The 19,196-nt window shown below is 40.1% G+C and overlaps 1 protein-coding gene across 2 annotated transcripts in view; it reads right to left on the bottom strand.

The window, feature by feature from the left end:
- Positions 1-19,196, bottom strand: part of bcar1 (BCAR1 scaffold protein, Cas family member) — a 96,072-nt gene that overhangs the window by 29,450 nt on the left and 47,426 nt on the right. The window contains exons 1-2 of one of the 2 annotated variants that reach the window (XM_084410055.1): positions 18,147-18,399; positions 3,347-4,048 (exon numbers count right to left, since the gene is read on the bottom strand). In XM_084410055.1, coding sequence (XP_084266181.1) covers positions 3,347-4,048; positions 18,147-18,158 — 714 coding nt within the window. In that variant the 5' untranslated portion in view covers positions 18,159-18,399. Of the gene's footprint in view, positions 1-3,346; positions 4,049-18,146; positions 18,400-19,196 lie in introns of those variants that run through there. The other variant, XM_084410054.1, reaches the window with a different exon arrangement.

Here is a 19,196-nt window from a genome sequence, read left to right as displayed (position 1 = left end):
TGTTTAGTGTTAATTCTTATCAAAAATGTTATTGATGTGAGTCACTGAGTTTAGCTTTTTAGCAAATGCAAATGGTTATGGAAGCTCAATTCCACCTGGTAGTAAACAAAACGTATGGTAATTGTGACTGTGTTTCTCATAATTGCTACTTTACGAGACTTTATTTCTCTCAATTATGGCTATTATTAGTCATTTCTTGCAATATATCACACAATGTGAAATGACTTCCATAAATAAGAGTCCATGATGATTAATTCAGACAGGGGAAAGTAAGGGAGGAATTAAAGTGCTGCCCGTTGGAGAAGCGTGCGAGGGCTTTGTGGGTCGCGTGCTGACACACCCTGCCTGCGCATGTCTTTGATGTGACACACAGCGCTGTTGTCCCAGCTGCTTTATCACAATCCCTCACTCCTAACCCTGACCCCTTCCACAATGATCATATAACTCCTTACTGCTGCCACAGTATCCACATATCCACAGTATACACAGTATGAGCGAGTCTGTCCATAGTTAAGCATAACCACAACTTATTGAAATTAGGATTTATAACAACATTTAAAAAAACTACACTACCTATGGTCCCAAAGAGAGACTTGAGAAGTTGCTGTTACTAAGAAAACAGGAATCACTGCAAAAGAGTTCAACAGCGACCATCCACTCCCAGAATCAATAATCAAGTCTATCTCTTTCAAACAACTTAAATATCTGAAAATATTTGAACAGTTTACGGTTTACCCAATACCCTAAAATGTTTACCATATACACTACTGTTTTAAAGATTAGGAGTAGGTAGAATTTTACACTGTTTCGATAAATTTTTATGCTCACCAAGGCTGCATTTATTTGATCAAAAATAGAATAGTAATATAACAGTTTAAACACGTTTAAAAATGAAAAGCCTCTGTTGCACTCTATTTTACCCCAGCATAACACACACACACACACTGCTGCCAGTTATTTAGTTAAGCATGGGCCTTGAGAGAATTAACCGACTGGAGTATTTCTGCCTTGAAATACATTCCTTTATCAAGCAGAGCAAAAGTATAAAGGTTTTTTTTAGCGCTCTGCTGTGTGTGTGTGTGTGTGTGTGTGTGTGTGTGTGTGTGTGTGTGTGTGTGTGTGTGTGTGTGTGTGTGTGTGTGTGTATCCATCCTCTTCTCTCTCACTCTTATCACATAATGAAAAGCTGCCAGTGATGGAAGGACTGTGGGCACAAGGACAAGTAATCATAATAGAGGACGTTAAGAAAACACATCAAAATCTCCCCTCATAAAACTCACGAAAGGAAAACCTCAAGACAAGCATTGCAAATAGAAACTAATGCTTCTGAGAATGATCACGGAAGGACATGATAATAGAGGTCTAGTTTCCTTGTTCCTAGTTCTCTTTTTAGGCCCGGTTCTGCAGGGGGGGCTAGATACTGTTGATACTGTAATAATATATTGGCGAAACGGATTTGGCGCTGGAGCGCCAAAGAGAACGTCAAATGTATCTATTTACAATGTGTTTTTGCAGCGGTGAGCAATGTAGCCAATCACAAACATAGTTGTTGATCTCGTGAACACAATGGCCAATCAGTGGTAAGTCAGTTAGTCAGAATCCACTCAACGCTCAAAACACCAGAGTTTTTATTCAGTGCTGAGTTATGCAGGCTCGCAAAACCCCTCATTAACAAACAAAGTTTAGACACAATGCAAGTAAGAGTGCATTGTTGGCAGCTTTATCGCTTATTATGGAACTTTGTGAGATTGCATTGAAGTGACAGCATTTTAGTACTATCAACTGCTCTAGCAAAGATGGAAAACTGCAATGAGAGAATATTCTGGAAGCAGTGATACTGCAATATATTTGGCTTCAATGCAGCACCAAATCCTGAAGAACGTAAGCACTGCGCTCCTCACTGGAATCCACTCTGGCTTTGACGTCTGATCCACACTATCTCTTCCCCCTCACTGCAGTATTCATGGTGTTTAGTAAGTTCCTGGGTCACTGCCATCAGTATCGATCCTTTAGCCGTTGGGTTTGCAGCACAGACTCTACCAACATTCAACTGACTGTCAACTACTCATATGACATGAGAGGTAGTAAAGTATGTTGTAAAGTAGCTGGGACTACTACTTCTACTTTCTGACTCTGTGAAAAGGAACTGGTAGCTTTGATAACCATGGCTCAGGATAGACAAAAGCATGATACTAAAATTATCGCATCAAAGCTGAGCTAAAGCTTAAACCACTTACAAAATGTGAAGAATCAGAAATCTTCTAAGAATTCACATCTTGTTGAGGTATTAAACTTTTATTATTTTCAGTTTCAAGGGCAGGATGGTTTTTCATTTACTTTTCCACCAGTGTCATATTAATTCAAATTCCCGGCTGACAGAACCATTTTACCAACGACAACTATGCCAACTATTTTACAAAAACTAAAACGTGCCAAAAATTGCCATGGTCTTACCTTAAGTTTGGAATGGTAAGAATGGTATTCTTTGAGATACCTTGGAATACCATGTAAATACCATGGTGCATGGCACATTTCCATGATTTTTCCAAGACCTGAAATGTATGACTATATAAGGATTTTTTAAATCACTTTGTAGATATTGCACTCACAAAGAGCCAAATAGTGTAATCCGAAACATTTACCAGTGACACTGAGTCATTTCTCTATCTTTATGGCTGTAGGTAGAGCAGATTTGACAGGTGGCTAACAGCGAGCAGGTCTGCAGCTGAACCTCTCCTCACTTCAACCTTCCATCTTTACACTTCATTTCCCCTGCCACTGCGGCAGCTGTGGCATATGGCTCAGTGCCCTAAGAGTGGCCTGCAACACTCTCTCAAGGGACCGTCACTGCCCACAGCTTCAACCTGTAGTTACCACTCGGAAAAAAAGTGCTTACTCACTCTGTACTGCCCACAGTCACCAGCGTTAAAAACTCTGCATTATTTATGACACTCTCCTCCCTCAAACACCCCTCTATATTTCTCTAGGTAGCTTTTCTGTATGCTTTCCAGGCTATCTCTCATCACATGTCCTTGTGTATAAATATGGTCAACATTAAATGCTGTTCCTATTTTACTTAATAAATATGTATTATAGAGTGAAACAGTAGAGGAGAAAGTTATGTATTACATGTTTTTTATAATATGACCCAATGAATCGGAATACGTTTTTAAAAAGTAAATAGGGAAACATTTTAGTTATTATGAATAGTTTATGGGGTAAAATCACGTTTCCACAAAACCAATCTTTGAATAAACCAATCTTCTTTCAAGTTTTCTGTTTGTTATGAAAGTAAATGTCTGAAAATGTGTTACATATATGTGAATACAAGACAATCTTTTCCTACCTTTCCCATGGGTTTGGGAGAGTCCCAGCTCCTCTCTATTGATGGTGGAATCTGGTAAATGTCCTGTGTCTGGTTCATAGAGGGTGGCACCTGGTACACGTCCTGCCCGGGACACGGCCCTCCTGCAGTGGGTGGCACCTGGTAGATGTCCTGGCCTGGAACATTAATGGAGGGGGGCACCTGGTAGACATCCTGCTGGGTGGGAGGGTACTGTGCCTGGCTTTGCTTTTGTGCCACAGCAGGGGCTTTAGGTTGGGGCTGTGGAGGTTGGGGGCCGGTGGGCACCTGGTAGAGGTTGGAGGAGGCGGGCAGGCCGTGGCTGGGGGGGAGCATGTAGACTCCATCTGGGTTGGTCGAGTTGGCGGAGCTGGAGGAGGTGAAGGCGGGGTGCATGGCTGTGTACTGGGATGATGGGGGAAGCTTGTTGTAGGCACTCTGAGGCAGGTTGAGAAGGCTCTGGGTTGGGCTGGGTTGGCTCGACAATTGCTGTAACTGCTGCTGTTGCTGTTTATCATACATGCCCACAAGAATCTTCAACCGGTTGCCAGGAACAATGCCTTGACGGCCGTGCAGCGAACAGAGCCACCAGCCGTCCAGGCCTTGCGTGTCCCGCTCCAGGACGGTCATGATGTCGCCCTTCCGAAAGGACAACTCGTCCGGAGACTCCGCCACATTGTCGTACAGGGCCTTTGCCAACACATTCTGCAAGAGAGGAAAGAGAAAAGGGTTGAGTTTATATTCACAAATGATCACACATTACACCTGGATCCAATCTTGGCAATGTGATCACAAGTGGACAGCACTAAATTCATGCTGATTAATTTAAACATTCTGCTATGATATACAGTAAAACACTAACATAAGTGATGTTTGTAGTCACCACTTGTGATCAGATCACCCGAGATCTTACCAGGTGTAAACAAGGCTTGTGACTATAATGTAATGCTACATTGCTTTTTACATTTTGTCTCTTTGCGTCAAACCCCTTCCCGGCACATTTACACAACATGGACTCCATCTGTCCTCTCGTTTACAAAGCCACCCACAAGTGCGGCTGGTCTTTGACAGTTAAACAAATATTTGCAGTTCGGCCCCCTGGACCAGTCCCACCCACTCACCCTTTCTCTGGCAAAAACCCACTTAAGCCTGGCACTGTGCCAATAGACACGTGTATCACCCATCTTAATAAAGCCACAGTCAACCAATAGCACTCTATAACTGTCTTCTCAACAAATTCACAGTGCTTGATTGGCTGATTGTGATCAGTCATTGTTACTGCAGAAACCCTCTAGAACTGTTCAACGAAAAAAAGAAAGAGGGGAGTTTAGCTTCAATCAAGACACTCCACTATTCTGCTGTAACCCTCCCCTCTCTTATTGAGTGATTCAGCAGAGGGCCATTGTGCAGTAGAACAGGAAGGAATGGCTAATTTCCAACACAGTGCGCTCCATGTCCCCCACATACCCCCATCTACAGCTCTCCAACCGTGAGTTCACTGTTTTGCGCTCAAGCTAACAGGTGATTGATGCAGTGCAGCAGATAGCCAGCAGGTGCTTGATTACTAACAGACCTCCCCTGTCAGGACACATGCTGCCTTCGAGTCATGTAGGAATGATCGTATTTACGAGATGAGCTCCGCATGAACGCCATCACAAAGTTGTGATTATCAGTGGGAAACTCACTTCGGACTGGAGGCATCAATTCATGGATCATGGAGGAAGCAATTTAGTATTTGTTGCGCAGTTGTCATTGTGAAGTTATGTTGACCTTGCAGGTACAGGTATATTGATGCAATATCAATAAAGCTTGTTCGGAAATTCAACTCAATTAGCTGGTTTACGAGGTGGTTTGTTTAGCATAATTCTCTGTGGAGGTGAAGTATCATTTTTGGTCTAGTCCACAATCTGTAGTCTTCATCTTCTTGTACTAGAGCTTAAAAGCTTCATGTCTTTGTCATGGAAGTTTTAAAGAAAGAAAGAAATAAGAAAATGCTGAATGTTTTTTTGCGGGAAAAATCACTTCACATCATAATTATGACTTTCAGACTCATGAGTAGGAACTTACTAGGAGGTAATCATCTTTCTTTCCTTCTCTCCATTACTTACTAGACAATTCACACAGCCTGATTCTCAATTTGCATACTTATGTTGCAGACTAAAGTACATAAACTACTGTTCAATAGTTTGGGGTCAGAAATTAAAATAAAATTAAAAATTACTATAAATAATACTTTTATTCAGCAAAAACCTAAAAAACCTTACCACCTCAAACTTTCATGTACTTCCCTGTGAATGTAAAAGTGTATTTTTGAGAATGTAGTCAGAGAGTATGCCATCGGTACATCAGAAAACCTGATTCTGAAATTTTGAAAACTCTGTGGAAATAGTACATTATCTGAGCACTTTGTTTTTAACATAATATCTAGGATAGTAGGTGATGTGAAATGGGATGCAGCCAAAAACTGCAGTTACATCTTCCTTTCGGATCCCTGTGGTATAACGCTAATTCTGCACCTCTGTACACACAGAAACTCCTCACTGCCCACAATATCTAGAAATGTGCCAAACAAATTGCGCTTAGTGCAAAATGTTTGGTCTCGTTTGCGTCGTTCTGTGCCAAAACAACGCAGACAGCAAAGACACGACGCTATCAGTGAGCACAATTCATTCTGCGTGAATTCCTCCCTGTGTGTTTTAAAGGTCTGTGTGGAGAGTGGCAGTGCTCTGATGAATGGTGTCCCTGTGCTCGGAGCTGGAGGAGAGAGAGGAGAGGCTCACGGAGGGCATATCTGACAGATGAATGCCCTGCCTGTGCTGCCCGGGTGAGGGACAGTCCCTGTAGTGTCTCCCTTAAAGCCGGAGGACACCGAGGCTGGACACAATAGCGCCCGAGAGGCTTTACTGCCTGCGAGCAGCTGGTTGAGATGTCACCATGTAGTGCTGGCACACGCATACACACACAGAGCACTGATGCACGCATAGATGAGGAATGCGTGAACGTACATGCACAAATGCTTGCATGCATACCTCCACAGCCTCCTCTATCCATTCATACACACAATACCAAAATAATGAGAAGCACTCAGACCAGCTGAGAGAGCTCTTTAATTCCATTTTTCCCATTCAGGCAGTTTAAGCCATTCTTTGGGAGTCTTTGCAAAGGAATGAGACATTCTGACCAGGCCTGAGCAGTCTGAGAACGTTTTCTCTTCTAATACACCAGCAAAAATATATTACAGTATGTTAATAAAATATATTGTAATATATGGATGGCTTATGCTGCACTATGCAGATTTTTGTACAGTCAAATACACTCTAAAACAAGTATGACAATCCCCATAATACCATCTAACTAAAGCCTAAAATGTCCAAGCTTCCTGTTTTAACAGGAAATATGTCAATTCAGCAAAGAACAATGCAGGGTGTTGCTAGGCACAATGCAAAGCAGAGTTTAGTTGTTTACAGGTTGGCAAGCAATGTCACAATTTACCACATTAATATTAAAATCATTTAGTCACAAATATATCAAGTAGGTATGAATAATCTTGTCATTTGGCTTGCATCCATAAAGTCCAAAGAAAATTATCCAAAAATAGTGCCACATAGATAACAGATAGATACAAAAATGCTGAAGCTTGATGCAGTTCCTCCTTCACAAATGGGATAGAATTACGTCTTTCCTGATTGGGCTGACAATAAAGAATAAATTAATTAGGTGATTGACTTTGCCGTTGCAGCAATTGGATAAAAAACCTTCAGAAAAGAATTTTCTGTGACTTGATGTCTCTGTCTTTCTTCTCCCGTCTTATCTCACTTGCCTGCTCTGCCTTTAGAAAAGCAGAAGCAAATTGCAGTTAGAAAAGGAGTGCTGTATGCTTTCTGGGCTATTCGCCTCTCTTTTTTCACAAGAATATTTTCCTGCCAAGCAAAAAGACTCTGGAGGACTGATGACATCATGAGCTGTTGAACTTTGCCTCCATTATAGAAAGTATGCCAAGCCTCTCTGTCTGTCTCTTTCTGTTCCCACTTCTCAAAAATTCCCTGTCTCCCTGTCTCTCTCTCTCTCTCTCTCTCTGTCTGTCGATCAGGACACTGGATGTTTAGCGAGTGATTCACAGGGGTATATATGTGAGGGCGAGTCGATGACTTTGTGACAGTGAATGTTTTCTCATTTGTTGAAAATGCACACAGGAGAACACAAGCACATGAGCATTAAAGCAACAGCAGGAGAATAAATGAAGGAAAATAACAGAGATGGGGATATTTGACTATTGATCAATGGATCTATTAGCGCCTTCACAGCCCAGGATAAATCACACCTTCCATCTCCATCAATTATAAAGTAAAACGTTAAAGTACTGTGCATTAAACAACAACAGAAAATTAGTTGGTTCCTCAAGGGTGTTTTCTGGTGTACATCGTCATTTATCAAGCTGTAATTGGAAGCCGCTTTGAAAATACTTGGAGCTATTCATCGCTAAATGCAGTTAAGCTACAGTTAAACTAAACTTCTGAAGAAAAAAGGGCCCAAACTTCATGAGTCTTTCTGACTGATTCATTCAAAGAATCGGCTCATAAGAGTCAATGATTGCTGAACTGAACTCTCTATGTTGTCCAATGTTGTCTTTGTATTAGCAATTAGCACTGTAGTAACTTAAGGAGTGATGGCTTCTTAAATATCTATAAATACCTACAGTATATTATGTAAATATATATAATTAGATATAATTTAGTTTTATAATTTAAAGCAGGGCTATGCAGTTTCGGGAATTTCTTCGCTGTATTCTCGCTTTTTGCCCGCAGGTTTCTCCCCCTACAGCTTCGGAATAGATATTTGACAACACTGTCGAAAAACTCGTTGGCGACTCTCAGATACCAGAGGCTAGTAGATCAACGACATCAAAGCAGATGGGACATTCTTTAAAACGTCTTCTTCATTCGGGTTCGAACAGCGTGAGGGAGCGCAATGATGACAGAATTTTAGCAGATTTTTTTGCCGTAAAGCAATTCGTTACATCGCGAGACCTGATATCACGCGATACTTCCTGACGCTGCGGCCCGCCGGCTCAAAGTCGCAAGGGTGGTTTTTCCGCTAACAGGCGATAGGGGGGTGAGAGACGACCACCATTAAACCCGAAAAAAATCATATACCTATTCCAATGACTCCGAAGCTGTTCGGTTAAGGTAAAAAAGTTACTTAGTTCACCTTTAATTTAATCATGGAGACAGAACATTTTTAATAAATCTACCGTTAAGACTAGAAACACTAATTTATATAACCAAGTCAAAAACATAGTGACGAACAGTGTTACAAATTACTTTTTTTAAAGTAATACGTTACAATACTTCCTTAAAAAAATAACTAATTGAGTTAAGTTACTTTTTATGGAAAATAATGCGTTACGGTACTTTTGTGTTACTTTTTCTCACCTGGGCTGGGCTTGCTTGTTTGTTTTTTAATAACAAAAAAAGTAATATTTTTGATAAATGTAAAGGACCTTTCATACCAAAAGTGAAATGAATAAGCCTCATGCTGCGTTCACACCAAACGCGAATAGCGCGTCAAATTCGCGCCTGCCGCGTCTAGTTATACGCTTGACCACTTTGTGTTAATTCGCGCGTCAAGAGCGAAATTGACGCGCGTAAAATCAAAAGTTTGAAATGAAATTTACGCGCGTCACGCGCGTCAGAGGCGAAATCCGGAGGCGAAAGTTTCGAAACCTGTTGGCGGCCATCTTTTTTAGATGTTTATCGAGCATTAGCAGTAGCATTAATCGAGAGAGTCACCGCTCGTATATGCTCTGGAGAGCAGAAACAGCTGCGTAGGGGACATCGTCGCTGTACTCGGGTCCACCAGACCCTCCGGAGGGTTTCAGGAGTTTCACAATTTGCTCCAGGAGGTAGGTTTGGTGGACCTAACGGTGAGGACGCTGACGAGGACAGCGTAGGCCGTATAAGCCTCGGCCTCGAGTGGTCGCTGCATGACGAGCCCGTGCTGTACAGCCCGGCGCGAGGTTCACCCTCGCCCACACCTAATCTGTCATTTATTTTTGTTTTGATAATAAATGGAGCCAGCCTCCAAAAGTGAAACCTGTCCTGTGATTTAAAAAAAAAGAAGTTTTTATACACTAAATTGTGTTTGTTGTCTTTACATTAGATTAATAAAGTTTCATATAATCTAGAATAGATACGGAATAAATAGCATTCAATAAAAAATGAGTATCTCTCATATTGAAATCGAGTTTTTATGTGAAAGATTTGCTTTGTTGTGCATTTTAGTCATATTACAAAATAATTTATTGAGGCCAAACATAAAATAACATTATATACTGTCAGTTCACCACGTGACAGCAGCAAGCAGGCTCCTGATTGGTTAACGCGGCGCGAATTGACGCAGAAGTTCAGATTTTTCAACTCGGGCGGCAGACGCGAATTCGCGTCAAACGCGTGAATGCACAAATAGCACTAATAAAATCATTCGCGCATAACGCGCTTAACGCGCTAGACACTCAATTCGCGCTATTCGCGCGAACTTGACGCGCGAATGAGGCGTATTCGCGTCTACCGCGCCGCGCTCTACGCCTCATTCGCGCCGCAGGAATTTTTTACGCGCGAAACGCGTCTTTGCATTGACTTAACATTGAAATCACTCGCGCCTGACGCGCTATTCGCGTTCGGTGTGAACGCACCATCAGGCTGAAGGAAATGCACATTCACACCTGTACAGTAGAGGGCGCAGCTCAAACATTCTGGATCACAAAAGAATAGTATGCAGAAAAATGAATGGGAAAACAAAGTACTGTAACTTGCGTTACTTATTTGAAGAAGTAAATCCGATATATTTAGTTATACATTTAAAAGTAATGCGGAACTTTACTAGTAACTTGAAAAAAGTAATCTGATTATGTAACTCACGTACTCGCAATACATTACCCCCAACACTGGTGACGAAATATAGCTTTTAGCAATTTTGCCACATAAAATATGACATGAAATGACTCAAATGAATCATTTATGAACATACCTTTAGTATGAGTATACTTTAGTACGAGTTTATGACTCATACTAAAACGATTAAACTTCCCAGTGGTTCCTAAGAAAGATATATTTTAGGAGAGAGCAGTTAGCTATTAACTATAAATCTGTGTGTAAATTGTAAATATAAACATAACATTAAAGAAAATTTTACATTTCAAAACACTACAATGCAGCTTTTTTGAAAAAGCTGTTTTTTACTGGATAAGCTTTATTGTTTTGACAATAGCTGAGTTACTGTCACACTACTGTAGGCTAGTTACTGGCCAACATTTAAGTATTGTTTCAGGAAAAGATGTGGATGACGAGAGATTCGCTTCATTTCTCGCTGGCAATCATCACCATGGAAATGTCCAGGTCAAACACTTTCCCTGTGGCTAGAGCAGACAGAGACTGATGCTAAACTTTATTATCTCTGGAGAAAGACAGAGAGAATGGATGAAAGAGATAGAGGAAGAGAATGGAGAATAAAAGGAAACTCGTCATCCAAAGGACGAAACGTTCATCCATTTGCATTTAAAAGGGTCATGAGTGCGAGAGCGTTTTGCAGGCCACATGTTAAAGTGATTGCTCACTCTTTCAAAAGTGAATTTTTGAAGAATTTCCTAGTCACTCTTTTCAATATAATGAAAGTGAATGAGGACTGGGGGTGTCAAATTACTAAAAAGCACAATAAAAGTATCATAAAAATGGTCCTTTTGCAATACTTAGACTGACATGAAGGTGAGTAAATGATAACAGAAATTACATTTTTGGGAGAACTATTCCTTTAACAATGGGGATAAAAATGACTGAGAAAGAGGAAGAAATCTTTTGAATGAAAGAGAATTCCACAGGATGGAGGGGAGAGGAAAGAGGGATGTGGACCTGTGAGAGAGGGAAGGAAGGAAGGGGCTGAGCGCTTCATTCAGACAGAGCCACTGAACAAGAGGTAATGTGGCAGCTGCTGGAGCGCGCTCTGTACAGACAGGTCAATGAGTGTGTGTGTGTGTGTTTGTATTGTTGTGTGTGTTGAGGGGGTGCTTTTGTCTGGTGCCTCTGCATGACCCCATGGGACAAACACTAGTAAAGTTAGCAAGGTGGGGGCAGGTAGTGTTTTTTGTTTGTTATTGTGAGTGTGTGTGAGCTCATTAGCTTCAAGGACACGGAGATAGTCTACGAACACCTCTACAACACAGCTATAGATCATCTCATGAACCTTGTTGTAAACTAGGAAATGTACAATATATCCATAACGGTTGTCACAGTGTTGTTACTGTTAACTAAAACTATTAAAAATAATTTTTGGTCACTGAAATAAAGTTGAAATAAAATAAAATATACATCTACATATTAGAAAAATTAGGCTATTTGGCTACTAACTGCTACTGGAATGAATAAGCTGAAGTTGAAGTACTACAAATAATACTAAAAAAGATTTCTTTTAATCTTAAGTTATTTAGAATTATATTAAAAATACAGGTATATATTAAAAAAAATGACAAAAGTACAACATTTGTAAAACTTAAACTAAAATTAACATGAAAACTAAACATATGAAAATAAAAGCTAATTCAAAAGATACTACAATAGTATTTACATAATACTAGAATAACGCTGGATTGTCAGCTGTTATTAGAGATTTTTTTAAATGTATATAACGTATCGATATTGGATCTTTTATTGTGTATGTCCACACTCACATAAAGTTCATCTTTAATGTTAATGTAATTTAATCTTTTAATATAATAACACTGTTAAATGTAATCTTTAGCAAATCTCAAAATTAATATAATTTTTTTTATACTGAACATCATAATGTTGTGATGCTTAATTTCACTTGTAGCATTTAAAATGATTATTTTTAGTTTACATTTTTCATTTATTTATTACAAAGTAGAATCAAATTTTTATATCAGATATTATAAGTTATCGGCCATGACAACAATTAAATATATATATATAACACAAATATATATATATATCACCTAAACTATAAACAAAAATGAACAGCCAGAATTTTAATATCAGTGCAGACGGCCCGATCATAAACGAAAGGTAAGCTGTGCACCTGAGCGTTGATTGTTCAACTGAAACACTAAAAATCTTCCCACGTTTTACTGATCGACATTCAGGTACAGTCTGACATATTGAACAGGCTGTACTTCTGTCCCTCATGGCATGGTTTTCGTTGGCACCAAATTGAAGATAGAGTCTCATCTGTCTCGGGTCCATTCTCATCACACATCCACCTCCTGAGCTCTGGGAGGGAACGTTCCCTACCTCATCAAAAGTTTTCATTGGTTTAAAAACAGATGGGCGCTGCAGACAAAACAAGGCCGTCTCTGTCACTTTGTTCGCATAAGACACCTGAGCCTGACCGAACAAGAACAAAAGCCAGACATTTTATCTGAACTGAGTAGCCGGAACATATACACAACTTAGTAAGAGGTCTCTAAATTTTCCCATCTATATAGCGTCTCAGTCTTGGGTGATATTTTGCGGTCTGGTTGTTATTTTGAGGGGCTTACTGGTTGCATAAATAGCAGGTTGGATGAAGTAATTATAAGGCAGGTGAAGTTAAGAACGGTAAGCTGTTGTAGACACATTTTCAGACATATACACAAGGAGCAGACGCTGTATCAGACAGTAGCGATAGTCATCAGAGCTGAGATTCAGCGATGTGACTCAGACAGCCAGACGCGTGTTTGGACGTTTGCCGCTATCAGCTTGTGTCAGTCATGTATGACACATAGATACACACATGGAAAGAAAGTCTGATTTAGGTATAAACATCTCAATTTCTGTCCACAGAAACTGGTGAGTAAATGCATTTTCATTTTTAGATGAACTATCCCTTTAAGATCATAAAAAAGTGTCTGTTTCTCTTAAACAGATTTATCTGATGTATATGAACTGGATGAATGTCTCTTCTAAAAGATTAAATCATGCTGGAAGTATACAGTGTAAGTGGGGCACTATCCCGCTCTATTCGCAGGAAGGGACGTGAAATCTCAACAGAAGAGAAGACAATAACAGAAGGTTGATGGCAGAGACAAACAGTGGGCCAGTGGCCTGCTCTATTTTCACTATATATAGGTGAGTTTACAACAGACAAGACCAGACTTGAGTATTAACAACAGGCCTGCCGAGGAAAAGAGCAAAGGCTTGGAGGCACATAATTAATCCTTAGTTCGAGATGTACAAACCTAAGCAAAAAAAAAGGACAATAACAGATGATACAGTCGCAGTTTACTACATAAATTTGGAGAAATATGGATTTATTTGTCCAAGCATTTTTGGAATACTTTATTATATATATATATATAAAGTGTGTGCTTTTCAATTGTGTTCGGCAAGATTTTTAATTTTTTATGTTTTGTTACGTCTCTTATGCTCACCAAGGCTACATTTATTTTATAAAAAATATAGTAAAAACAGTAATATTGTGAAATGTGATTACAATTTAAAATATAGAATTTTAATATATTTTAAAATGCCATTTATTCCCTTGATGGCAAAATGACTCATTACAGCATTTATTTGAAATAGAAATCTTTTATAATGTAATTGTTTGTTTTTCTTTACAAAAAAAATGTGCCATACCATACTATAAAAGAAATCTATGGTATGTCACATTAAGGGTGTGATCACACTTGGTTTGGTTTGATTAAAATTTTGATTGCTCTGTTAGTGCGGTTCATTTGAATAAGTGTGAACGCTGCCACGTTCCACTTCCAAATAAACTCTGGTGCGGTTCGAATGATATATGAACACAACACAACGGACCAAAGACATGTAAACGAACCTGTTTTTTCTCGCCATAGTCGCGATGTTGCCCATCACAGTTTGGTACAGGCATCAGAACCGTGTCTCATCACAGATCTTTGTTTGAGTGTGACAGAGGGATTCCTGACACTATTTTGACTCCTTTAAACATTTGATAACTCTTCACGAGTTCTCAGCTGGTCAAAATACCATCATATGCAGGCTACGCACATACAACGAGTGCATTTAGCCCAGCACACAGCATTGTTTTAGATGTTCGGTAAGTTCTGTCACGAAATATACGTAATAAAAGCCGACCAATCAGGTTGTGAACATATACATATGCCTTAAGGTTCGGTATATTTAGGTTTGGTGATAATGCAAATGTGAACGCTAAGCGGACCAGGACTAAATGTTTTTTTTGTTTTTTTTTGGTCCGGACCAAGCGAACCGAAGTGTGAACACACCCTTAGATAGCTCTATCAATGTGTTTGTAACATTCTCAGTGCAAGACTAGACCCATCCTTTCATTCCTGAAACATTCCACAGCTTCAACTTAACACAGATATTAGCCCACATTACATTCCTTCTGCCCACCTCACAACACACAGTCACACTTCCATACTGTCTACCTTTTTCATTTCATGTCCTCAGTACAGTTAACACTCAGACACACATGCAGACACCACTGTCGAATGGTGCATCACCCACTACAGACATACTCTGTGATTCACAGCCAGACAAAAATCACACCATCGCATCTAAATCCTAAAAACACACAGCTCATCCCAGAAATACAACTACGCACCTACATGAACTTAACATTCACCATCCATTTCACTCTTGTTGACTGAAAAAAAGACACCTCCTCTCTGCCCCTCCTTTCCTGGCAGGGTGAGGTTGCAACACCCTCTTTAAAAAACAGCTTCTTGTAGCTACAGGCTACGACTGAGTGTTGGTTTACTGCCAATGTTTTTCCACGGCAACACAATGCCGATGTGCTGATCTTTACGCCGTGATTTACAGACCTGGGACGGTCAAAAAAAGATAAACGTGAGTGTAACAAGGACAAAGGGAATTTTCAGAAGGACTACAGCACGTGCTATAAACACTTTCATCTTCACCCTGAGCGAAAGGACCTTCATCACTGTACAAACATGTCCAGAATCCTGCCTACGCCAAACAATAAATCCAAAAATGACAGGCTTCAATAGAACACGATTATTCCTTTCCAGCACAGAGCGTCACTGCGACCTCAAACAGTCATTCCATAAGTTCAATAACAGTGACAAGGCCATAAACTCTTGGAGGCCTGAGATACAAAGACAGGAAGAGGAGCTCTGACATGGAATGTGTACGACTACACACAGTGTGAAGCTATTGGAAAAATGATGATCATCTCATAATTGTATTGGAAACTCTTGTCTCTTTGAAGAGTTCTCAGTCTTTGAAATAAGCTATTGTAGGTTATTTCTCATGCTCAGGGGAGAAACACAGAATCATATTCACTTTAAACTCTGGCAGCTAAACAACATCTGCTGTCCATGTTCAAAGAGATGACGGTCAGGGGTATAGCAAGACCCACATGAAAGAAAAATCACAAATAAGTTATCTTAAATGTCTCAACTGTTTCTCTAGGTAGGAAACTGTTAAGTTAAACCCTACTGGAGAAAACCAACAAACATAATAAACCAGCCTGAGCTGGTTTGCTGGTCTTAGATTGTGATGGTCTGTTGCCTGGTTTTAGGAACTTTCCCAGCTAAACACCAATTTGGCCAGACTGGAAGACCAGCTTAAACCATCTAAGACAAGCAAAGCAGCTGGTTTAAGTGGATCGTTTTCAGAAGGAAGATCACATTATTGAAGTTCTAAACCCAGAAATGATCAAAACTGTGCTCAGATTTATGAAAAGTCTGAGATTTCAACATACTCTAATACAGGGGTTCTCAACCCTGGTCCTCGAGGGCCACTTTCCACAATCCAAACTCACCTGCCTGTAGCTTTCTAGTAATCCTACAGAGCTTAATTAGCTGGTTCAGGTGTGTTTGATTAGGGTTGGAGCTAAACTCTGCAGGACAGTGGCCCTCCAGGACCACACTGAGAACGCTTGCTGTAATATATATAGAATATTTCTCATCAAACTCTTCCTTGACCAAATTATTAAGCTTTGTTATGCAAATTTTATAGCTGTATACTGTACGACAGCAGCTGTCTCAGTTATTTCAAAAGACATTTAGGAGAAACATCTGAGACATTAAATGAATCAGATGTTCCTTTGAAGAGATTCTATGACTGTTTTAGGCATAAATTTCATCATATTTGATCTAAAATGCTGTCATTCTCTTTTTAAGATGGTTTAATCTATGTCAAACAAACTGGCCCAGATAGTTAAATGAAGTGCAACTGGAAACCATTAACTAAGCTAAGAGCAACTACTATGCTAATATTCGGTTGGTAACACAGGCTATATTCATATGAATATAGCCAAATATCACGCCTCAAAATTTAGGAATCAAAGCACTTCGTTCTGGTATTGATTAAAGGTCAAACCAGGAAACCTGTTTTGCTCTGATCCCGTCTTGGTTAAATGTCTGTAAATGTTTTCCTGTAGTGCTTGAATTACTTTGGACCACAATACTTCTGCGTCACATGCGTGATGTTACCAAAGGGGTTAAATTTGGTCAGATCAGTGTTACTTCTACACAGCCTGATGCTGACATTCATGTGTGTATGATTATGAGGATAATGAGGATGAGGAGCAGGTCCTGTCCGTCAGACCCGCAGGAGAGGGTGTGGGGTTCAGGCCAGCGGTGGGGAATTCCTCCCTCTCAAACCCAAGAGCCGGAGGGTGAGTCAGGGTTGAGTCAGAGAGGCAATACAGGGGGGAGATGGACTCAGGTTACTCAGCTATCTTCTGAAGAAGGGGTCTTTCTTTTATTTGAAGATCCCTAACACAACATGACTCAACATTCTTAACTTAGCAACTGATTCAGCCTGGTTACCTAAATTAAAGAGTGATCTCAATAAGCCAACAGCCCACTCACAAGAGTACGCAACTCCCCACCTTCATCACGGACCACCTCAGGAGGAACCAATATATACTGACTCTGGTTTCAACCGATTAAAAAATCCTTGGAATAAAAAAAGAAAAATGCAATATAATAAAATTCATACTCCTCATTCTTCTTAAAAAGCCAGTTATCATCTGTTTTCAATTCACATTCTGATATTCAGTGCACTAATAATTGACCATAACCATTTCAAGGTCCATTTCTATGGCCGGGGGAAAATCCCAGCCTGTGCAGGGGGTGAATCCCAGCGTCCAGATTCCTCACAGACGGAAATACAGTACAGCCCAACTCTCACGTTCAAATACCAAAGCACTGTGTCATTCCCAACCCTTACAAGCTGAACGAGCGCCAGTGCTTTCAAACAATGGCAAGGAACGGATGCTTCGGCCAGTCGCTTCATGCTGTTCTTCTCTCCCTCTCTTTTTTCTCTCTCTCCCTCCTTCTTTCCCCTGCTCCTTTCCATAAAACCTTAATCTTTCAGCTTTCTCCTGAGTCAGCAGAGAAGCTCACAGCGGCAGGGCTCCTTTTCCTTCCCTTCTTTCTCCCGTTATGCCTGCTTTCTCACACTCTCTCCTAAGCTTTCAAAACTCACTGCTCCTCAAGAAAAGCCATTTTTAAAAACCTCAGATGGAGCCGATATATTCTGATGGCCTCTTTGTGAATTGTTATGGCAATTATTATTGCCTCTTTTAAGAGCTTTTTAAGCTGATAGCCTACTTGTTCTGATCTGTTGCTACTTAAAAATGATAAAAAGTTAAATAAGACAAAAAGTATTAGATTGAAGTTGAAAAAAAACTAAGAAAAACAAAAAAGTTAAAAGTGTCTCTTGTGTTTCTTCTGTCCACCATGACTACACTTTCCCATTCACTCCAGATACATTACCCGAGGGCATTTAGCATAACCAACTTAAAGCGTTCACACAACAACGAGAACAGCAAACACACTCACCAGATAATTCATTTTCAGCCCCGCTGTGTGAGTCTCTGGGACTCCACACAGCACTAAACTGCCTGAGATTTGACCCCCGATGAAAACTCCCTCGGACTGTCCAGCTCTTTGTCAAATCTCTCTGCGTCTCCGACGGGCAGAAAATCCGGGCAGCTCCTAACACATACTCCAATTCCGTGATGTCAGAGGGCAAGAATGAGACTGTCCCATATACTTCTCTGTCTTGAACTCGCTCGTTCTCTCGGTGTCCGTCCTGTGCTCTTTCTCTCCCTCCCTCTCTGGCAAAAGGAGGAGGGAAGAATGCACAGGGTAACCTGACACCCTCCCAGTTCCTTCTCAGACCTGACATTCCCTCTCCCTGCTGCTGATTGGCTGAGGACTCTGTTCTTATGTTAATGAGCCTTACCCTCTTCCTCCCCCTGCCTGTGAGGAATGTTTAGTGAACCTCTCTGTAGACCTGAGAAAGACACAGAGATTTGTTTTTTTGGCCATCCGCTGTACCCCTCACACACAAACACACAGCTTTGTCTAGACCTTTTCCTTCAGCCTCAAACGTTCTGTTTTCCCTTTGCTGCTGATTTTGTTGCTCATCCTTTTGTCCTAGAAGCAAATCGCCTCACACAACTATTCTCTACTTCCTCAGGAGACAAAAAGCTAAACTCCATTGACATTTGAAGTGTTTTAAAATGTTTAATCTCTTATATTCAGTATATATCTGACCTGAATAATTAAAGAACCATCGATAAAAAAAAGGAAGGACTGGGTAGATTGTTCCTGACTGAGGGGAAATATTGTTTATCACTTAACGTATTACTGAAGCAAAACTCTGTTCTCTATTTATTTTCTATCTTCATTTCAAATTAAATTAATCTAGTCATTTGTACAAATTATCGGGGGGGAACTTGACTATTTTTCACATAAAAAAAAGACAAAATACAATAAAAATGTTAAACTATAATAATAATAATAAATAAATAAATAATCCTGATTGCAAATATATTTATTTAAAAATGAAATGACTCGTGATAGTTAATTAAATAAATGAATCCA

Source organism: Rutilus rutilus (genome assembly GCF_951802725.1).
Source record: "Rutilus rutilus genome assembly, chromosome: 5".
In the NCBI taxonomy this organism is placed as follows: Eukaryota; Metazoa; Chordata; class Actinopteri; order Cypriniformes; family Leuciscidae; genus Rutilus; species Rutilus rutilus.
Note: the sequence above shows the minus strand (reverse complement) of the source record. Positions and strands in the feature narration are given on the sequence as shown.